General features: G+C 38.8%; 1 protein-coding gene across 1 annotated transcript in view; it reads left to right on the top strand.

Annotated features, from left to right (window-relative positions):
- Positions 1 to 24,163, top strand: part of LOC141440540 (protein transport protein Sec16B-like) — a 35,056-nt gene that overhangs the window by 8,500 nt on the left and 2,393 nt on the right. Inside the window, exons 3-13 of the mRNA XM_074105086.1 lie at positions 6,035 to 6,184; positions 7,437 to 7,616; positions 8,745 to 8,838; positions 11,076 to 11,144; positions 14,280 to 14,379; positions 15,569 to 15,722; positions 16,328 to 16,455; positions 17,385 to 17,472; positions 18,384 to 18,449; positions 23,059 to 23,148; positions 23,867 to 24,036. Coding sequence (XP_073961187.1) covers positions 6,035 to 6,184; positions 7,437 to 7,616; positions 8,745 to 8,838; positions 11,076 to 11,144; positions 14,280 to 14,379; positions 15,569 to 15,722; positions 16,328 to 16,455; positions 17,385 to 17,472; positions 18,384 to 18,449; positions 23,059 to 23,148; positions 23,867 to 24,036 — 1,289 coding nt within the window. The remainder of the gene's footprint in view (positions 1 to 6,034; positions 6,185 to 7,436; positions 7,617 to 8,744; positions 8,839 to 11,075; positions 11,145 to 14,279; positions 14,380 to 15,568; positions 15,723 to 16,327; positions 16,456 to 17,384; positions 17,473 to 18,383; positions 18,450 to 23,058; positions 23,149 to 23,866; positions 24,037 to 24,163) is intronic.

Below are 24,163 nucleotides of genomic sequence, written 5' to 3'. Positions count from 1 at the left end.
AGTTGTTTTTCAGATGAGAGATAAAGCTAAATTAAAACTTTGTTGGTTTCTGACGACCTGGTATATATGGAGTATATCACTTGCGATTCATTTTATCGGTTCGTTTGTTGTTTATTTTTCATGTTCATTTATTTAACACGCACAAACACACATACGCATCATATTTATTACATGTAACCACCATACTGTAATTTAAAACCCACTGCCATGGCCTACCAATCCCTACACGCTATATTTTAATACAAAAAAACAGCAATAGATGGCACTACTATTAACGTTTGTAAATTATAAAATGTGAATAAGCCGAATTAAGTAGAAATATTAAGATTAAAATAAAGACTAGCATATTTTATAAACACAACTTCACATCAACCTTAATTCAACTCCTTAATTTGAAGATAAGAAACGCCATAAAAATAATAAATTGAGAATACGAAAGTATAGGCTACATGTGGCTACATTTCAGCTATGAGGCTTTCGTAGTGTTTTGCAATTGTGACGCTAGATGGCGAATAACCGGAATGCGCTCGCTGGGCTTGCCCCGCGCTTGCTCACATTCGTCGAAACTATTTGAGAGAAACATGCCATTCTCTTCTAATGACGTAAATAAGACACAGACATCATGCGTATCTCTAGTCGTCTAGGCTCAGTTGGTGAGCTTGTTGGTTGTTGTTGTCAGTGTACAGTCGCCATCAGATATATGGTAGCGGCCAAGGTACTCAAATATTTCGGAGCAGCATTAAATTTCAATATATTAGTTACGATAATAAGGTCTATAATATCGGACCATATAATTCGCCATAAATTTGGTTGCAGCGACTTTTCAATTAATTCGTGACATACAATAAGATAAATATATCGTAACAAACAGATCGTCAATGGTATCGAAGCAGTCAGGGTGGTCATAAAGATCGGAACATTTATGGAAAAATATACTGTAAATCTGGTGTCATAGTACCTACATTTGAATTCGTTACTATCTACTTGAGTTCTATTGACTTAAGTTGTCAATGTCAAGGATGATTTTAACGACTATTATGGGTGAGCAAGTGAGTTTCTTAGACACATGAGATAATTTCAAGCAGCATTCTCGAAAAACTGTATCAATGATAGTATTCATATTAATATAAAAACTTAATATAAATAAAATAATGATTTAGTAGAAAATACTTTTATTTTAAGAATCAAACACAAACACTATTTACTCATACCATTAAAATAACCTTTAAATACGTGTTTCACTACCCGTAAAACTAAATAAAACTACTTTTTTTCAGCCTGTAAAACGTTAGTACTTCGTGTAACTTCCCTCGGCGTTTAATACAGCTTGCAATCGTCTTCGCATTGAGCCGACCAGATTTCACACACGTTTCGCCCTCTAAAAGACTCCCAAACGTTGAGAGCGTGGCGTCTTAAAGCATCTTTGGTGCGACACTGGTTTCCGTCCGACTCTTGCACCATTTTACCCCATAGATTTTCTATGGGGTTGAGATCGGGCTCTTTGCAGGCATTTTTATGCGAGTCAGCTCATCTCTGTGATCATTAATCCATCCCTGAACCAAGCGAGCATTATGCACCGAGCTGTTGTCTTGCATGAATGTTTTATGCTCATTGGGGTAAAATACTTGGGCAGTAGGCAAAAACGACTCCTCAAGTATTTCTTTGTAATCCACCGCATTCATCCGACCTGTAATTTCTACCAGCTCCCCTGGGCCGTCTTTCACATCCAGCCCCAAATCCAATTGTAATACGTCCACTCTGGCGATTAGGCACTACATTTTGCTCCAGATAACGCGTATTGTCTGGTCTCCATAAACTCTTTCTGCCATTATCTGCTGAACAGAACACCTTTTCGTCCATAAAAATTACATTATTAAAATTTTGATTAGGACTACACGCGTTAAAAGAGTTCGCACGTGAAAGATAATTACCAAGTAGGTTGTACTTGATCAACAATTCAAACGTGATAGATATAAGATACCTATACTAATCATTTTAAGTATCTACCAACAACAATTAAGTTTGCATTTTTAATATTTTTTCTTTGTAATTTAATCAGTTGTATTTTTCTTTTGTTGTACAATAAAGTGTTTTACTACTACTACTATTACTACCTAGATACCTAACTACTAAAAAAACTTTAACTTCTCTGGGTTGAATAAAATAGCTAGTACATATAATAGCTGCTAGTATAATAATAATAATGTTATTTACATCCAAAGAAATCAAAAAAGAGAAACACAATTCACGTATTACTTGCATCAGATTTGAACCCATGACTTTGTGCTTTAATAGTCAAGGGACTATCAATTACGCCATAAAGTATCTGACATAATTTGACGAAATTAAGCTACTCATTCTACGCCCGCAATTTTGACATTGCGTCGAAACAACGTTTTTAAGACATTTAGTTTTGTTAAAAAAAAATTGTCTAATTCGAAAAAGACGGAAATATATTTGTCACGATGACAAATCCACACACACTCTTTTCGATGAATGGCACAACAAACCATTTTCGTTCTAAATTTAAATTAATGATAACATATAGTATCAATGCCTGTCTGAAACCTTATTTTCATGAGTCCAATCTTAACTATTTTAAATTGTATTACACAATGTTAAGGTACATTTTCCATAAATGATCCGATCTTTATGACCACCCTGACTGCTCAGATACCATTGACGATCTGTTTGTTACGATATATTTATCTTATTGTATGTCACGAATTAATTGAAAAGTCGCTGCTCCCAAATTTATGGCGAATTATATGGTCCGATATTATAGACCTTATCTATCGTAACTAATATATTGAAATTTAATGCTGCTCCGAAATATTTGAGTACCTTGGCCGCTACCATATATCTGATGGCGACTGTACCGTATCCTTAGTGTCTCACTAGATGGCAATACGTATCGTGTTATTTGTGTTCTCACTGGTGCCATCTATTGGAAATCGAAGGAAAGAAAAATAGCCAGTTAAATAGCCTGTATTAGGGTGATACCATTTGCTTGTACTAGGTGGTGTCTCTGTTATATATGTACTCTGTGCCACTGCCCTTGCGTCAAGCCGATTTGTTAGATCTAATAAAATTACTGTTGTACAACTTTTCCGTTTGCCTCAAAAATACCTGCTCTGAAATGCGCACATGCTCTTAGACAATGATAAATAGGCTGTTAATTATAAATGAGTCCAATCACAATTAACAGGCATGAGTTTGAAAGAACGTGCAATTGCATTATTGACATCTATGTACAGTCACCAGCATTAATATCTGCCACAGCGGAGCGTGCAAATATATCTGACATGTCCTTCCGGCCCTGGAAATAGAGTAGTATCAGATATTTATCCACGCTTGTTGTGTCAGATATTGGTGCTGGTGACTGTACCTTACGGCAGTAGACCGGTTGTTTGGAACAAAACGCGCGGCGCATCAATCATCAATATTACTTTGACACAACCCCTGTCACGGAGGTCAACAAACTTGTGAAACCGTCGGGCGACAAGCAAGTCACCAACTACCACTTAATGTTAAGAGGGATAATCAAACTTATGCATAGCAGCGTAAGGTTAATATTCCACCAATCTTTTTTTTGCAGTTAGTGACCCTTGCTTTCACCCGACGATGTTCACAAAACCACGCTGTGAACCAATGAGGGCTATCGTTTTTTGTCTCACTAGATGGCGCACTGTTGCGTGAGGTTTTTAAGTATGGCTTTCAAAGTCTGTTATTACGGGCGTGAAAACAAAGTTTAGATTAAAATCATATTTAATACACCTTAAACCGTACCATAAAAATATCGAGTATGCCACAGTGTTGTATAGTCCCCGTTTTGTTCGGAAAAAAGGGAGGAAAAAGGTTTCCGAAAGACAAAACTGTCTCAAAACACAAACATTCATTGCCCCGGAACGCATATTTGCCATAATTAATTTGAGATAAAATATTCATAAAGTGATTCTAATTATAAATAAACCCGCGTAGCTCACCCAAAAACTATGAGATTTGACATTTCGGAGACCTCACGCTACACTAGCGCCTCTAGCGGCGAATTCATACGCGATAGCCCTCATTTCGTGCGCTGTTTTGATGTAACAAACGTGCTGTCTATACATAGATGTCGATGAATTGAATGCTTTTATGTCATTAAAACCTTTTCACGGATAGTATTATGATAACGTCTCGGATTAGCGACTGTCGCTTAACTATCGCAAACTGTATGACGGGCGTCGCTTGACACCGTGCGCATTGAGTTTCGTGGTACGAGGCACACAGTTGTTGTCAAACGTGGGGACGCGGCGACTATTATCGCCATTTCGTTCTGGAATGCGCTTCGAGTGTATCGCTTAGGTGTTCGTGTGTTGTTTTCTATTTTTGACCTCCGACGCAAAAAGAAGGGGTGTTATAAGTTGGTCTGTTTCTGGCACCGTGGCTCTTAAACCGGTGGACAGATTTGAATGCGTTCTTTTTATTTTAAAGCAGGTTTTCTCGCAATGGTTCTTAGACATGTTTTATCAAAATTGGTTCAGCCGTTTTTGAGATATTGAACTTTGAAGTGACAAAGTCGCGAGTTTCCAACTTTTTGTTAGTTAGGTTACTTGTTTATATACAGTTTGTAATTGTTTAAAATTATTGTTGTTATCGGTGAAACCGGGGCGCATTCGTTATGCATTAAAATCTAGTTTTTGCTGATTTTCTGTAAACATACGTACTTGTATAGTCGTGATGGCCTAGTGGCTTGACTTATGATCTTTCAAGCTAAGGATCGTGGACTCAAGCCCTGGCACGCACCTCTAAGTTTTTAGGAATTTATATGCTAACACACTGGGTCCGTGTAGCAACTACTTCGAAAACCTTTCAGGCAGCATTTCCACTAGACATGTGCGAGGAAGCGTTGCGAACAATGTGTTTATCCGAGTGCTGCCTTTTCGCAACGTAACGTTTGGCAACCTGTTTCATTTCGCAACTTTTCATTTCGCAATCTCTAAAACTGTAAATATTTCAGGATTTATTTCAGGGCCATCGTGTAGAACCCTTTAGGTTAGATTAGGTTAGTTTTATAAAAATCCTGAAATATTTACAGTTTCAGATATATTAAACAGTTGGGAAATGAAAAGTTGCGAAATGTAACAGGTTGCCAAACGTTATTCGCCGAAACATTAGTAAACCGTGTTTATCATTAACCAATAGAAATGGACCAGAGATGTCCAAGGATCTGTTGCGAGGAACGTGTTTCAAGAATAGAAACGACAATAGAAACGCTTCACTTAGCTTCGCTCCGCCCAACTGTTTCCACTAGAGCGGTGCTGTGGATAGGTAAATGAAGTGTTTCTATTGGTTCATGATAAACAAGGCAACCTCGCACATCTTGGTAAAAACGCAGCCACATTCTGCCTGTGGTTGGATATAAAGACTGAGCATTTTAATAGTAGATTATTGTCGTGGCCTGGAAGTAGGCAATTGCTAGCTGAGTATGAGTATTAAACAGACGAGCTTTCGAGTCCGTTTAACAAATACAAAGCCAGCAATTGCTATTATTCCAGCCGAGACTAATATAAAGCTTTTCTCAAAAATGGTGAATAATTCTTAAATAGAATAAACTTCTTCTCAAAATATATTATAAAATTTAATTTTATTCCAATATTTTTCTTATGCTTTCCCGCCTTTTTTCATTAAAAATAAACTGCAGGTATATTTTTCCACCGAAAACACCACAAGCTATTTCAGACCCAATAGAAAAAGTCCGGAGTTCCAACAAAATATCTGATACCGATACTTGGCTGTATACGACTTGTGCCAACATTTCCATGGCCTTTTTAACTTAAAAAAAAATGTGACTGATTGCAGGCGCGCTAATTCATTATTGTCGAGCTAGCGCGCCTGCAATCTTTTAACTTTTTAATTTTTGCTGACCATAAACTATGCACTTCACCTTCTGATATGTAAAGAATAATGTCAACTTTTACGGACATTTTTGAGAAAAACATGTTGAATATTCTTAGTCGTATAGGCCGTCATTGTTGTCCCGTTGTTGCAGGCGACCCGTACGCGTCCCCGTCGCGGACGGAGTCGCGCGACGACCGCGGCCCGACCGACGACGAGTTGAACGAGACGCTCGCGTCGGCCGACCCGCGCCGGCGCGACCGCGACCGACGCCGCCGGCACCGTCCTGATCCCTACTACGACGGTATGTATACGTTATGTCTATCCAATTTATTAAAAGTGTAAACTAACCGATTTCATCAATATTCTTCTATAAACACCTACTGGATCGAAACAATGACACATTTATCTATAATTCGTGTCTTTTTCACCAAAATTCACTTCATTTCAATATTTATTTTTCATTTGAAAAATTCATTAAAATCTGACGTTATTTCATAAACATGTGTATAATCTGTAGTAGCATAGACTAGAGTAGAGATAGTGGAAAATTTTACATTTTAAAAATCGATTAATGCGCGGATGAATAAGCGATATTTATTTTCTCTCCTTAAAATTAAAAAATAGTAACTGCTTTTATAATTGAATAAACAGTCTTTGGAACGAAATCAAGTATTGTTAATAATGAAATAGACAAAAATACTTTGATCTATTAAATTAATAAATTAATCGATTTACTGAACAGATTCAATATTTTGCAATAGGTTCTAGGTTTTCACATCAATGAATGTCTGTGGTCGGATAAATGGCGTCTTTGTTTACACTTTTCATAAATTGGATTGAAACACAATATATATGGTGTGGTACGAACTATTGTAGGCTGCTATTTTATAGAATCGTCAGGGTGCGAAAGAGAAAATGCGTGAGTTTATTGATGTAAGATAGAGACGTTAATAAACATTAATTCGTTTTTTAAATAATATAAAAGTCTTTCACGAATAATTATTGCAGTAGATACATTAACTTATATATTATGAAGGGTTCTATCAGAGCACATTTTTAATTTTCATTCAATGTTTATGGAGTAATGTTTTAATGTTTATTTGGGTACAAACGGTACAATATGGCTGATTACAAATGAAAACTTAGCTAATACACCAACCAGTAAAGTTACCACAGGTTAATATTACATATTACTAACCTTAGGAATAAAGTAATAACTAATAAAGTAAAGTAATAATTTAAGAATGTGACATTACTTTAAAAGACTATGGATACCTATATAGGCAGAAAACTAACATGAACATGCGAGTGTGTAACATATATGATAACTAAGTAACAATTTGATCCCTAACTAGGGACGTAAACTCTCGGAGACATGTGTTAAATATATCAACTTCAGAAAAACTGGAATTATACATTTTGCAAACTCTATTAACAAAAGAATTTCTAACATATTTAATCGAGAAAAACTAGCAAAAATGCAACGTTGCCATCTCAACTAGTATAAACGCTCTTAAGTAACGTATCTCTCATGCCTGGACGTTCGTGTGCAGGTTACGCGAGCGTGTACGCGGACCCTTACGCACTCCAGCGGCAACAGTACCAGTACTATGAGCATCTGCGGCAAACGGACCCGCAACGCTACATGGAGGTGTACAAGCAAATAATGGCGGGGCACCCGCCTCCGCCGCCGCCGGAGTACCTCGCCGCGGCCAAAATCAGCGCGCTCGAGGGTAAGTATAGTGCTAGAATGACAATTCTAGCACGGTGTGGGTGACAGCTGCCAATATCACAGACTAGAGAGTGAAAGTGTCGAAATTTGAGTCGATATAACTAATAAATTTGAATCATCATCACAATGAATGCCATCATTAATCCGATTTTTTCGATAATTTTGATGAAAATATTAGTGAAATTCTAGATTGGAATATTATTTGCCACTTAAGTAAGGCTAAACGGAGTTTACAAGAATATTCGTTACTTAACCTCCTGCGACCCACCATACAACAAAAATTGACATCGAAATTTAAAAATTAAAGTCTCAGATAAAGTTGAATTTATTTTTTTGTAAATTTGAATGATACAGAGAAAATGACACTACTCTTTTTTCACAAGATATAAGTTCTATTGCTAACAGTTACGTACTAGTATTATCACTTTGAACCCCAGGAGGTTAAGTACCAATTAAAAAGTGCAGATGTAACTCAAAATCCACTAGGTTCCATCAATCATTAAACGAGTCTCTAGTGTTAATTTACATGCATATTAAGTTTCTTCACTTAATTGTGCTTTGAATTTTATTAATTGTTTATAAAAATCTGATAGGTTAATTTTTTTTCGTATAACATAGTTCTATAAGTACAAATATTTTACGCCAGTCATATTCCGGCTACAACTGAAATATACTTCCGTATATTTAGACCGCAGCAACTTTTTTTTGAGTAAAACGACACGGTGCATCAAGTGTCACCGGCACCATGCTAGAATGAAAGCACAGCGCAGGATGACTTTGTCCACAATTCCATTTCGTCACCTTCTTAAATCGTCTACAGTGCCATGTCGTCAGCCTTACGATTCCTATGTAAATCGTCACCTTCCTATCTCGTCCACTTCCTGTTATCGTCAATATCCCGTTTCGTCTACATTCCTGATTCGATCACTGTGCAAACTCTTCCACTACTACTTGGTCAGCAGTGCCAACTTTTCCACATTTACCAGACGTGTCTCAATGAACGATCGCACCGAACGAATGAAAGAATACAAAATTAACATATTTTTCAGTGCTGACAAAAATGTTGAGTGTTCGAGTGACTTTTTGGGTTTTAATTATTATTTATTAAGTCATCTACATACGTGTCCAGGGTACGGCTCGCTGGGATACGACGGACGCATCGAGGAGCGAGGCAGCGTCCACTCCGGCCGCTCCAGCGCGAACGGGCTCAAGGGGACAGATACGTGAGTACACACCGACACATCCCAGGGTGTCGTGTTTACCCCAAAGCGAAGGAAGCCATGACTAGTTACTGCAACGATTCGAAATAGGGGGCTGTTTGATAAACTGTGTGTGTTTTTTTTATGACAATTGTGTTCACTAACCTTGTATAGCACGTGTTTTTTGCCTAGATTTAAAAAGCTATAAAGTGACCTCAATATTTATGGAAATTTAAAGAAAACGAGAAAGGGGAGGAGGCCTTTGCCCAGCAGTGGGACACTATATAGGCTATTAAAAAAAAAAAGAAAAAAGAAAACGCGTGCTAACTATTTAAGTGTGGCTTATCAAAAATTGAGACACTAAAAATAGAATTACTTTTTAAGGTCACCGTTTTAACCCTTAAATTGATTTACTGTAATTCGGCGCAAATGGAAAATAGTCCTCTTGAATTGTCAATTTTGGCTTTGGACCAAATTTAATACCATCCAAAGTGAATTTTGACAAAATGTAAGTAATTGTGCTGAAAAACATTTGTAACCAAATTAATTTCTGTTGTAATTTATTTCAACCCGAATGGAATATTGTCTATTATAAATTTGGTGCAAAATTGAATAAGCAATAAGTGGATGTTGTCTAAATCAACTTAAAACTTAATATGTAGGCCCATAAGAAATGATTTCGAGTGAAACATAATTCAATGTCATAATTTCTGAGTGTAAATAAAAATGGTGGTTTTTTTTTGGCATAGGTCAAATTTGACAATTTTACCAGGTGACAAGATTCGTTTTGGTCGATTTTCCTTGTTCATATATTTAAAATTCTCATTTTTTGCTTTGTCGTTTTGCGAGTTGTCCATTTGCACCAAATGACAGTAAATCCTTAAATTGACAGTGTGCACCACAATGCACGTGATTCAAGAATATATTTTTGTATTTTATTAATGTGGAAATTTTTGGACTATAAAGTAAGGACGAGGTTTGAATCACGAACAATAAAGAAAAAAATTAAGGATGAAATGATTCACAGTTAATGACTTTGAGCATAATTCCTACGTGATATAAGTCATCGGTAATGATGGTCTGCATCTCGTAGCAAAAAATGCCTTTTGAAGGTCACTTTATTCTATACCTCAGTTCTAAGCCCATTAAGTGTAAACCATGTGTTTTAAAACTGACCCATTGGGTGCAAACAAAGTCATTGCACGCGTACACGCCACAAGCTGAACAAAAAGCGGTAGCGGCGGCGAATCCGGAGCGGATCGTTTTTCTTAAAGACATACATACAACTTTGTACGATACAAAATACGCTCCCGCTGCCGCTTATATGTATCATTAATTACATATCCCGCCATACCATCGCTCACTCAACAAGGTTCATAGTCGCTTGCACTTGTATAATACTGTTTGGAACACGCGTTTTTACTGCGTTGAGGTTAGGCAACGCTTCAGCTTTTGGGTAAGGATAGGAGGTTCAGCTTTATTGGTATAGTATTTCTATTTTAAAAAACTATTTAGCCTAACTTTAGTTACATCAAGTTATTTGCAAAAGGTCCACCTGAATTTTCATAAAAAAACATCATATAGGTACTTGAATATTTGCATTCAATTTTGAAAACGAGATATCCAACCAGATCTAAAAATGACAATTCTTTAGTCAAAAAGTCTCTGGATACTTACTCAATTTGAAAAAAGTAGGCTAGTGGTCGGAAATCCAATTTGAACTGTTATTTTGAAAAAAAAAGTCCATAAAAAATTAACCATACGTATAAACAAGTACACTCATTCAATATGTAGTTAAAGGCTCAGGTTCAGCATGCGCGGTGAAGCGTATTCCTCACGAAGCAGTTTTACACTTTTGGGGGTAATTACGACCAGATTTAGAACCTTAAAAAAGTGCAGTGTAATTCTTAAGTCGCGTTTGTGCCCACAATGTCTGACTGAAGGCATCTTGTTCGTTACCCCGCACGAAACACTGTTTTACCCCTTTCGAAACCAATGTTATGTGTCTAACCTATTGAAATTTACCACTGAAAATTATATGTTGTTATTTACCGTTCAGGTCAGAATAAGTGCAGTGCGATTCATAACTTTACAAATAAGATTACAATGTCTTACGAACGCGACTTAAGAATCTGTAGAAGCTTCTTGTTTTTTACCCGTCACGAGACACAGTAATTACCCCTTTCGGGGTAATTGCGGCCAGGTTCGGAACCAATATTGTAGAGCGTAGTGTGGCGGTGTCTTTAGCGCGATGTTCTTAGGTACTACGGGTACCGGCACGACGCGTCGCTCCGGGATGCGACTTCGCTCCGCACCGACCTCTCGGACAGGTAATTGGCGCCGGGGATCCCCCGTGCGTGACGAGGGCCCCTTTTTGTCGAACCTCGTAAGTTCTAGCTCACTCAGTAATGTAAACTTCATTGATGGAAGTGCGTCAATCAACTTTTTAGGGGCTGTTGTTCTGTTCAGTAACCCAGGAGACATCAGTGATACGCTTTGTTAGAAAAATGTTTGCAATTTATACTATTTGTATGAAGGGATTCCCTTAAAACTGTCCAGTCCCTAATTTTTAGTAGATTTGTACCTCATTTATTGAATCAGGCGTTACTTTGCGGAGGTCCATATCAATGAACTAAAATAATTTCCTTGCTCACCCGCGACCTTACGATAGCTAAGCTTATGCAAAATATGCGTGTTCATGCAGTTCCTCCACCTCCACACTGTAAGAACACACACAAATCACACAAACCCATCTATCACCACCACCACACTACACTGACGCGTTTCGAACTCAAACAGAGCTCATCTTCAGAGTGACACAACCGTACACCATGCTACCAGTTGTTAGACCCTTCCCTTTGTGTCACTCTGAAGATGAGCTCTGTTTGAGTTCGAAACGCGTCAGTGTAGTGTGGTGGTGGTGATAGATGGGTTTGTGTGATTTGTGTGTGTTCTTACAGTGTGGAGGTGGAGGAACTGCATGAACACGCATATTTTGCATAAGCTTAGCTATCGTAAGGTCGCGGGTGAGCAAGGAAATTATTTTAGTTGATTTGTACCTCATTAAATCGTACTTTTAATAAGTAACTCAGGAGACGTTACCATGGCAACAGGCTACTCTAAAAAGTTGATTGACCCAAGTATTACATTTTGCAGCGACAATTTTTGTAATATAAAAACACTACTGGGGTAATGCCCCTTATTAAAAACGTTGGGACTTACGAGGATAAGACGAAGGCTAAACGTTAATGAAATCTTGAAATTGTACAACTGTATCTATACGGGGGTTTTAAAGCTTGGGTACTTTATTTTTAGTCGATTATTTCACTACACGGCTGTTTTTTTAACTGTACGGTGCATGCCGCACGCTGATTGGTCGTAATTAATCGTTCTAATGTGTAACCGTCCGTGATTGGTCCGTTCGAACATTCCGACCAATGAGAAACGCGGATGCCGCGGCAGTACCGTACAGTTGCAAATCGTGCACCGCTTGCCTGCTTATGTCATCCGAGTCATTTGGTTTTGCCATCTTTGGGGGGCAAAAATTACGTCACGCCATTCTTTATTTCTAAACTTCCGCCCCGCTCTTGATATTACTTTTTAATGGGAAAGTTCAGCCAGTTCTAAATGCGTGACGTAATTTATCAATGGATCGTTCTTTTCTTTTACTGGCATGATTTTTAAAATCGGAATTAAAACTTATTTATTATTTTATCTACATGCATATCATAACTTCCCTATTATATGTTCAGAAACGACTATCAAATGACCTTTATTAAGAAACTTGGTATCTGCGGGTGCATCTATGTTCACATTAAAGTACAGTGCATCTTAATGTTTACATTAAAGTATCGGTAATACTTTTTTTAACAATGCATATCTGTAAATATTGTAGAAAACTTATGACATGCATGTAGATAATAATTATTATTATAAATAAAAGTTTGGTTTTTTATTATCTGTTTTATTTAAGCTTTGGTAGGTACTTCAAACTAGTTATCAGTAACACTAACTTAAAAATACAGGCCATATCTGAACATATTATAGAAAACTTATGATATGCATGTAGATAAAGTTATGTATGCGGCTATACATAATTAGGCATTTAAACACACGTGTGATCTTATTATAAAACTCGCCTTCGGCTCGTTTCATAAAACCACACTCGTACTTTAATGCCTCTCATTATGCACCAGCCACATAAATAACTATTATAGATTTAATTTTGAAACTAGGTATAAATAAAATTGTTTTTGGAGCCTTGGGACTATCTCTGTCTATTGTTATCTGTGTTCTCCCTCTTATATTATTTTTATCCTGCTCGAAGTAAATGGGGTATTTCTCTGCCTCTTCGCTCCTCGTTTGTTCTTGTAACGCTGAGAACTTTAAGATGTAGTTCTAAAGACCATGTTCATTTTGTTCATCTCTGGTGAAAACGCGGCCTAACATCGTACGCGGAGGGTCGCTGGTACTACCTATCTATGGTTTTGTGTTTAAAAATGTCTGAAATACTTAATTCAACCACATGATTCCTTTGTACACCTTCTTAAAAAGGGTGGCTCTGACCATGGGGCCTTTAGTCGCAAGTTACCATTCTACCCGCATAACTGAGCCAGTTTTGCTCTGCAACTTATTATAGTACATTGTGTCTTAAGGGCGGTAAATAAGGAATTACGAACGAGAGTCTATTAGAAGCCCGAAGTCGAAGACTGAGGGCTTTAATGAGTCGATGTTCGTAATTCTAGTACCGCCCGTGCGACATACAATGTTTTTCATCACATTTGCGAGTAAAATTGTATATTTGTAAAAGAAAAACTAATATTTTTTTCTGAAATTGCCGATACCGCTGGCTGCGCTCTTGGCAGCGCTCTGCAGCATGTGCATGGCGCGCGTGTGCAGCGCGCGCACGGAGCATCAGCACACCATGCAGGAACAAACTCATTTACCGACCTTGGGCTTCATGACATGAAAATTAGTACGGGCAATGACTCATTTACCGACCACGGGCTTCATGACAAGCACATTAAGGTCGAGGGTTTTATTTGGGGGGTTGCAACCAAGGTAGCCTGCATGTTACGACACAGTTTACGACCAAGTGTGATGAAAAAAATATTACCACTATTTATGTTATTCATATAGATTAAATGTAATTTTCAACATAATACAAAACAGCGCATGGATAAATTTTATCTTAGATATGTCAAATAAATGTAAAAAAATAAGTAGTTAAATGCCCCCGTACTAATATATAGCGATAACATCGCCATGTCTGATTTGCCGATTAAACTTTGAGGATCAATAAATGACGTAAATGAGTTATTTGATAATGTCACAAAACAAAAGCTCAGTTTTGCAAGTAGAATCGAACCTTTTTAAAGCGCCGTGGTCGAGGCACCTTGTAGTTTTTCAGCGTTCGACATGTGATTTTTATAAACGCAATTAATGTACGCATTGATTTGACGCAGAGAGCTGAATACGGATGCTTCACTGAATCTGCACCTGGAGGAGTCGACGGTGCGTTCGGAACGCATGACCCCTTTCAAGTTCTCCACTGCTCACATCAAGGTATTTGTCTAGAACACTATCAGAACAAACAACTTGGAATATCGCTAGCTAGATGGTCTTACTATTGGGTACGTTCCACTAAACTTCCGCAACGATTGTAATGCCCTCTATATCATTCGACCTATAACATTCGCCTGTAAGGCACTTGTCCCACCGCCGACGATGAGCGAGAAGCGAGTAGAGCGAGTACCTAGAAACGAGTGGGCGAGCAGCGAGAAGCGAGTATAGTTTTGTCGCTCGGCTGTATGTAAGCGAGTGTTCGCGTGCGACGGGCGATTACTCGCTCCACTCGACTCGCTCGTGCGGGGCGGCCGCCAAGCTGACATCGCTGAGCGAGTATCTATAGCTCAGCGAGTTTTATAGCTCTTGTCGCTGCGACAAAAGATGTGAGAGCGAGTTCTCGCCGACAGTGTGAACAGCCAGCGATCAACTATTAATATATGTGTCCCTTTTACCCACACTTTTGTTCGTTTCATGAGCGAGAAAATAGTCGATAGCCAATCGTTTCCTCGCTGGCGGTGAGACAAGTGCCTAACGCCCGCGACCTTTTTACGTTAGTGGAACGGCATTGCAGCGGTCGTGTCTGGTCGAGGGCGTTGCGGACGTTCAGTGGAACTTAGCCGTTGTCCGTATGAGGGGCTACAGTCTTGCTTGCGATTGGCTCATTTAGTTATTCGACTAAGAAGCATCATAAAAGTGATGCAAATGTTAAATATACCTCACGATACTATACTGTTTTTAGGACTACAGTGACCTTTTTTTTAGTGAGATACAAGTACGTAGTATCAATGTGTGAAATAAAAGAATAAGTTTTGTCTGTTGATGTCGCCCGTCATGTCGAAAAAGGTTTCATCCCAGCCTATATATTATGTCCCGCTTAGGGCTTTTGTGTTGTGAGGTCAATCAGCTATTTAGTGTATGTTATTCTGTCTCGTAACTCAGGAGACATCAGTCATACACTTTGTTAAAAAAATGTTTGCGATCTATTAGCATGCTTAAGAGATGAGCCATGAAGGAACTGCCTTAAAACTGTCACAACTTCTAACTTTAGTGGATTTGTAGGTGCTCCATAAAATCAATACTTTTAATAAGTGACTCAGGAGACGTTACCATGGCAATAAGCTACACTAAAAAGTGGATTGATGATTTTTCTCTATTTCTTTGAACACGTGGTTTTCTGTTCGTGCAGGGCAGCATATCGTCGCGGCACGTGGTCGTGGTCCGGCCGTCGTACCCGGTGGACGGTCTGCCGGCGACCGTGCAGATCCTGTCGCTCGCGGCCGCCGTGTCCGGCCAGCCGGGCGCGCACGAGCTAGCCTCCTACCCCGGCCCTCTGGTCAAAGGTACCTCACGACTGAGACACAGTCGAGCTCTAGTCCCGTAAACACACACAAGCAAACAACAGAACCACATTAAATTAATTTAGAATCATTTTTATCTTAAGTACGATAAAGTGTTATTTGTTGTATCTTTATCTATGAACTAAAAGAATTTCTTTGCTCACCCACGACCTTATGATAGCTAAATTTATACTATACTTTATTTATTTTATTTTTAGCGGGTGAACAAAGATATTCTTTTAGTTCATTGATATGGACCTCTGCAAAGTAACGCCTGATTCAATAAAGTATCTTTATCTTTTCTTTTTAATATAGAAAATTTTCGGGTCAAAAATGTTTGTGACCAAACTCCTTCGAAACGGCTGGGCCGTTTTTTTTGTATATTCGATAGGTCTGAGAATAGTATGTAAACTATTTTTCTTAACTTCTACGCGGAAGAGAAACAAGGTTGAGAAAGTAAGCGTTTGATATTATCGTATCTGCTTCTGAATAGTGTGTGAACATGCTTTAAGGTTTTCTGAAAGTTGGAATATAGTTGGTGTCACTATTGGGTACGTTCCACTAAACGTCCGCAACGACTGTAACGCCCTCTATATCGTTTGTGGCAGGCGTGACGCACAAGAAGACCGTGATCGAGTATTGCGCGGCGCGCGTGCGCGGCGGCGGCGGCCGCGGCGACCCCGTCGGCTACGCGCTGGTCTGGGAACTGCTGTCGCTGCTGCTGCGGCAAAACGGGGTAAGCCATCTGGACATAACAATAATAGTACATTGTGTCTTAAGGGCGGTAAATAAGGAATTACGAACGAGAGTCTATTAGAATATGTCGCTTGTGCGACATACAATGTTTTTTATCACATTTGCGAGTAAAATTGTATATTTGTAAAAGAAAAACCAATATTCTTTAAAAAATGGCCGATTCCGCTGACTGCGCTCTTGGCAGTACCTCAGTAGCACACCATGCAGTAACAAACTCATTGACCGACCTTGGGCTTCATGACATGAAAATCAGTACACGCAATGACTCATTTACCGACCACGGGTTTCATGACAAGCCCATTAAGGTCGAGGGTTTTATTTGGGGGGTTGCAACCAAGGTAGCCTGCATGTTACGACACTGTTTACGAGCAAGTGTGATGAAAAAAACATTTTCACTTCTCTTGCTCGTAAAGTTCGTGTTTGCGCTGGATCTAGGCGACATAAAATGACTTCTTATGCTCTAGTGCAAAAACAACGGAACTCAGGCTCAACGAAACTAAACAAGCCATAAACGAAAAAGTTTCTACATATTTTTTAAATCAATTAAAATAAATAAATAACACTAAAAATATATATTTATACAGAAATGCATAAAAAATAAAAGGAACATAGTAAGTGAAAAATTGTTTCCACTGTTGCTTTTTCATTTCCTCGCAATGGAAGTGAAAAGCTGATTGTAAAACTCGAGCATTAAACCATTTTTCCCTCGACGTCTCTATCCACCCTCGCCCACGCCCACGTCTTGGGTAAAATGGCTCGTTTTATGTTTTTTTTTATACTAATGCTAATTTGGAATAATTTTAGTAAGCTAATTTTATTTTGGTAAATTTTTCACTGCATAATATTACCAGGAAAAAAAAATAAAGCCGGTTGTGATGCCATTTTGTTTATACGCCTTTCGCTCCGTAGGTGGTGGTCGGCACTGATATAGCAGAGCTGCTGATGAAGAACAAAAGGGACTTCGAGCTGAGTCCCAGCGCCAAGTCCACGCCTAACGGTGAGATCATTTCTGTGTTTTTTTTTTAATAAAAGTGACCGTGATTGACCCCTATCTCACCTGATGTTAAGTTCTTATGTCAAATGGTGTATAGCATCTAATTTCTTTGCTCCTCATTCCGTGGCTCATTCGTCTCTTCGATTTTTTGTTCTAAATTTTTCTCTTTTGTTTTCCATTTTTTTATTTATTTGACGTTGCATTTGTTCTCTATTTCTTTTGTGTCCGTTCGTATCTAATACCTTTAAACGAGCAATTTTTGTATAATTAATAATAAATAATTAGAATCTCGGAAACGGCTTCAACGATTGCGATGAAATTTGGTTTGTGGGGGTTTTCGGGGATGACAAATTGATCTTGCTTGGTCTTATCTCTGGAAAAACTCTGGATAGGCTCTTCGTATTATCTGTGGAAACCTTTAGTTGCCTTTATAGTTGCATGTGTTGTAATCCACCTGTAATAGTTAATTAAAGCTGGTGGTTGACCGAATAAAATAAAAAATATGGTTGTTTGCACGCTGACGCTTTGTTCGAATACTACTAATATTATAAATGCAAAAGTTTGTGTGTATGTGTATGTTTGTTACTCCGTCACGCTAAAACGGCTGGACGGATTTGGATGAATTTTGGTATGTAGACAGCTGGACATCTGGAATAACACATAAGCACCGATATTCCCACGGGATAGGGATAAAATCTTGAAATTTCAACCGCTGGGCTTAGAGGCTTGAAATTTTGGACAGTTGCTCAATTCAACACAACCTCAATGAAGACCACGATATAAATTTTGGGAATTCCTTGGGGGAACTACTAGACCGAATAGTTTACGCGTGTGAAGCCGCGGGTAAGCCAATAAAAAATAAAGTTGTTTGCACGCTGACGCTTTGTTCGAATAATGTATGTTTGTCTGTCTAGCGGACGGGCGCGGCTCCAGCGTGTCCGAGGAAGAAGCTGGCGCCTCCCACGCCTCGGATCTGACGCGTAAGTACACCACGATTCCCGTGGGAATTCATGGAAATTATATAGTGGTCGTCATTTACGTTTTATGGTGAAGAACCGTGCGAAATTTATTTATAAGTGTATACATGATTTGTTTTTCACTACTGCTGGGTACAGTCAACGTCATAAATGTGATCATTTCTGTACCTTGTCGCTTTCAATCGTTACACAATTTCGTATGGCTTTTCAAACATGACGTTTAAGTGACAAGGTACAAAAGTGATCACTTATTTATGACGTTGACTGTACGAGACATGAGTATAGGTAAAAAACTTAAGGAGATGACTCGTTGTATGTATGGCAGTCCGCCGTTAAAAAGTCAATCCTGACACGTGTCACCCCCATACTGAATACTTCAAAAAACAAAAACATTGATGTACGGTCAAGGAGTTTAATTTATTGGCCACCATGGAACCATTTCACAGTAAACGTCATAGTGACATCGCATTAATTAACAAGGAAAGTCGTTATGACTTTTCCTTTGAAAAGGTTCCATGGTATGGCCCATGAATTTTTTTTTTTTTTTTTATTTATTGTAAATATTAATATACACATTTAACATACGACGTATTTCGCCAAATTGCAAAACAATTTGTTGGCGAACCAAACACTCATTTTAACAATATTGTGCACAATAGTTACAGTACATTACATTATACAAAACTAATAGGTACTGACTAAACTAACAATTTTTTGTGTGGAAAGAGTTTATCAACCATGTTTTTAACTTATTTTTGAAACAATTCTTGGTTTTACATTCCTCCTCCAAGAAGAGGTTGTTGAATATGCGCGGTATTAAGTATCTCCTCGTCCTTTTACCATAATAGTTACAAGCTCGCGGCTCCACATATTTTTTACGTATTGCCTGTCGAAAACAACGATTGTATATTTTAAGTTGCTTAAACTCCAGGTTCTCATATTGATCCAACGCTAACAAATAATTAACTTTTTCGGTCACTGGTATTACATTACAAATTTTAAATAACTTATTATAGTTTTTATAGCACATTTTCTTTGTTTTTTTATCTACTAACAGTTTTAACATTCTACGTTGTAAGTTCAAAATTTTTTCAAGTTGTGTTTGAAATGTTCGTCCATAAGCAACGAGCCCATAACTTAGCACCGAATCCGCTAAAGCGTGATACAACATACGCAGCGTTGCCTTATTGACTACACTTTTTAAATTTTTTAATTTACACAATATAGACCTTAATTTATTACACACTACATTAACATGCGTTTTCCAATTCATTTTACTATCTATAGTTAATCCTAAGTACTTATAAGAATACACACGCTCTAAGGGTTCACACTTGCATAGATCAGTGTTATCGCCGTGTAAGCATTCATTTGAGTGACCATATATCTGTACGTTATTTTGGGGTTCTGGCATACGCGGAGAGTGCACTAACATCCATTTGGTCTTGGAAACGTTCAGAATGATGCCGTTATCATGTGACCACCTGAGGATGTTGTCGAGGTCGGCCTGTAGGCGAGCGGGCAGCACGGACGCGTCCGGGCCGGCACACACCAGGCACGTGTCGTCGGCGTACGTGTATACAGCCAAATAAATTAAATTCCTTTACTGTACTGATTAGTTGCTATGCAATTTCAACTGTCTATCTGTTGTTGTTTTTGTTATTATTATTAGGACAAACGGTCCAGTTAGGTAGGTCCAACTTAGGTAGGTAGGACCGGGAGACGAGCTGTCGGTAGGCCTCCAACAAGATGGAGCGACGACCTGGTTAAGATTGCGGGATCGCGGTGGATGCGGAAAGCACAAGACCGGTCTGAGTGGAGAGCCTTGGGGGAGGCCTATGCCCAGCAGTGGACGTCTTTCGGCTGACATGATGATTGTTATTATTATTTTCAACTTTTTTTTATTAATTTTATTTTATTTGATTAATGCCGTCTTCTAGCGGGCTCAGGCCTGAAATATCCGTTTTCCTAAAATGTATTTTTCGTAAAATGTCTGCTTTTCAGAATGTCAACACGTCTTTTGCATAATGTCAGCTTCTCAAAATGTCAGCTATTTAAAATTGCTTGTCTTCAAGAATGACAGTTTTTGTATAATGTTCGCTTTTCAGAAAAGTCTTATTCCCAAAATGTCTCCAATCATGGTCTTCAAATTTCATCTAAACGTCATTATTCATTAAAGTGATCTTGAATGCCAGTAATTTTATATCAGGTAGTTATAGATATTTATGTTATCAAAGAGTAAGTATGCAAACAATAAAATTAAACCTTTACATTTAGAAGATTGATTTGAAAATAAAGCCGACATTATGGGAAAACAAACATAACAAGACTATATAGCCTATTTAAAAAAGTGAACATAACGGGAAAGCAGAAATTATGGTAATGCTAATATTATAGGAATGTAGACATTATGAATAGACGACTTCCTGAGATTGTACACATTTTAAATAGCAGACATTTTGAGAAAGTTGACAAAATAGAAGTGCTAACATTGTGAAAAGGCAGACGTTTTGAGAATTGTACATTTTAGGAAAACAGACATTTCAGGCCTGAGCCTTCTAACGTTCGTTCCGTGTCGGAATTAGTCTTAAGTTTAGTTGTAAGTTAAAGGGTCATACTGAAAACCAGCGCTGCGGCTTGCCGTGGCTACACGCTGAGTATGGCCCTTTTTGCTTCTTTCTTCACAATTTTTATTTTCTTTCCTTTTATTTAGTATGTAAGAGTAAGGTTGTCTTATTTTCAATTGTATTTTTTTTTGCTGTGCCGTATTATGGCAAATAAATTTATTCTTTCTTTCTATTTAGTACCAGGATTACGTGTCAGGATTGACTTCTTAGCGGCAGACTACTATAGTAATGCACAGAATTGGCATGGGATTTATGTCATTTGTCGATTATGGAACGTCGACTTATCTATCATCATCATCATCATGTCAGCCGAAAGACGTCCACTGCTGGACATAGGCCTCCCCCAAGGCTCTCCACTCAGACCGGTCTTGTGCTTTCCGCATCCACCGCGATCCCGCGATCTTAACCGTCGTTTTTGGTAGCCGGGCCTCTGCCGGTGATTAGCTATAGCACCCCCTGCCCCGCCGTTACCATGGCCGCTACCGGAGCCAGGAATAGCAGGGCCGCCGGGGACTAGGGGTCTGGGCTGATTGTGTGGATTCATTAGTTTTATATCTTGTACCTTGGGGGGAAAATGCCTTAGTCGCCACGCTTGGCAGGCGGGTTGGCGACCGCAGTTATACGCGACTTATCTATACGGACACGTTACTACTACATAAAGGGTCACTTAAGTTTTTTACATATATTCGATTTTAATTTCGACTTGTAACCTAAATGTAAAGCATTGCGATTTTATTTCAGCTGTACAAAGCGAATTTTATAAATATATTATGTTTCACCGAGACATTCTTTAGACTTTAATGTGTAAATGTGACGAAAAGAAAAAAATCTGGAATGTAATATGACATTAAAGTGTGTTTAAATTGGGTATTTGTCTGTCTATATACCCGTCCGTCTGCCCTTCATCATCATTAGATTCTCAGATATTTACGTAACTGATTAATAAATGTAGTTATTTGAAATTAAATATTATTATGTGTTGTAGCATTGCAATTTTTGATACGTTAATTATTTGTCTTGTGTGCAGCAAGGCGAAATTTCTAAAGAATATTTGTAACCTCGTAAGTCCTCGCGTATATTATGAAGTACGAATCCATCACGAGAACCACTGACATATGTACAAAAAAATTGTTTTGTGTACTTAAATGCAAGTAAGTATTGCAGGTGGTAGGACCTTGTGCAAGGTCCGCCCGGATTGCTACCCCCATCTTGCTCGCTAATCCAGCCGTGAAGCAGCAGTGTTTGCACTGTTGCGTTTCGGCGTGGAGAGTAAGACAGCCGGTGAAATTACTGGCACTTGAGCTATCCCATCTTAGGCCTCTAGGTTGGCAACGCATCTGCAATCCCCCTGGTGTTGCAGGTGTCTATGGGCGGTGGTGATCTCTTACCATCAGGAGAGCCACTTGCTCGTTTGCCATCCAGTCGAATAAAAAAAGTCTTTCTCGCTCTGATCTTAAATTGCAAACCTTTTCGACTGTGTTATGTAAAGGTATTATGTCTAAGATATGTGTTCAATAAAATGCACTGTCAAGCTTTAATTCAATAATATAGTCAAATACCGTATTATATATGTACCGTTATACTTTGATTTGTCAAAAGTTAAATTCCTATGGACATTGTCTTTCGGCTGACATGATGATGATGATGATGAAATTCCTATATTTCGCTGATTATAAACAAAAGGAAACAAATAAAAACATCGCATTTGTAATGCTACTTCTATAAAATGCGATTTTTGGGATAAAAGTTTTTTTTTATATATTCGTGTCCCTTTTAGACTATCGCGATCATTACTAATTTTAACAACTATGCCGAAATATCGAGCTTCTCTAAAATCATGGTACATACGCGGAACGAAACCCGAATTTAAATCATGAAATTCCGAGAGCTATTCCAACATTTGGAAACTTTCCGCAACTTGCACCTCTGTGATTCCATAGCGTGTGTTTTCCTAGTTGTGTTGAGACCGTTGATGTTTGTTGTAGCGCCCGAGGAGCGGAGCTGTATCGACGAGAAGACGGCAATAGATCAGCTGCGGGAATACCTCACTTACGGGAACAGGCAGGAAGCGATCGGTGAGTCCTCACTTGGCAACGGTTAACCCATTCATAGGGAATGTTACTGCAACGTTCTGCCGTCATAATGCGGCACTAGCACAAACCGTAAACAGTTTTTTGAATGACTTTAAAAAATATATTCGAGACACAAAATTACAGATACAAAAAGGAAAAAGTAAAACTATGTGCCCGAAATGGTCCCATTAATGGGGCCTAAGCATAAATGTGAAAAGGTAGAGGCGATTTACAGACCACATGCATTGCTTTGGATATTCAACCTTATGACTTTTGTTATACGTCACAATATCCATTGTAATTTTAAAAAGGAAAAAGTAAAACTTTGTGCCCGAAATGGTCCCGCCTAAGCATAAATGCGAAAAGGTAGAGGCGATTTACCGACCACATGCATTGCTTTGGATATTCAACCTTATGACTTTTGTAATACGTCACAATATCCATTGTAATTGTAAAAAGGAAAAAGTAAAACTATGTGCCCGAAATGGTCCCGCCTAAGCATAAATGCAAAAAGGTAGAGGCGATTTACTAACCACATGCATTGCTTTGGATATTCAACCTTATTACTTTTGTAATACGTCACAATATCCATTGTAATTGTTGAAAATACGGCTACCTTTAAAAATATACTTTATCAGGTATGTATTCGATAGCTGCTTTTGATTATGTGGTAGTTTGCTCCAATAAATGGGGAAAATTAAGTTCAGTTTTGTTGTCGCAGAGTGGGCGATGTCGCACAAGCTGTGGGGGCACGCGTTCCAGCTGGCGGCGTACGGGGACCGGCGTGCGCGCGCGGCGGTGGCGGCGCGCTTCCTCGCGGCCGTGCCCCGCGCGGACCCGCTGCACTCGCTGTATCACGCGCTGGCGGGCCGGCAGCCGCCCGTCGCCACGGTGAGTGAGCGTAGCCACGGGGGAGGTGTGTGGCAGTGAGCGTAGCCAGAGGGGAGGCGTGTGGGAGAGCGAGCGTAGACGTGTGGTGGAGTGAGCGTAGCCACAGGGGAGACGTGTGGCAGAGTGT

Source organism: Choristoneura fumiferana, chromosome Z, assembly GCF_025370935.1.
Source record: "Choristoneura fumiferana chromosome Z, NRCan_CFum_1, whole genome shotgun sequence".
Taxonomy (NCBI): domain Eukaryota; kingdom Metazoa; phylum Arthropoda; class Insecta; order Lepidoptera; family Tortricidae; genus Choristoneura; species Choristoneura fumiferana.
The sequence above is the reverse complement of the archived record's forward strand: the minus strand, read 5'-3'. Positions and strand labels throughout refer to the sequence as shown.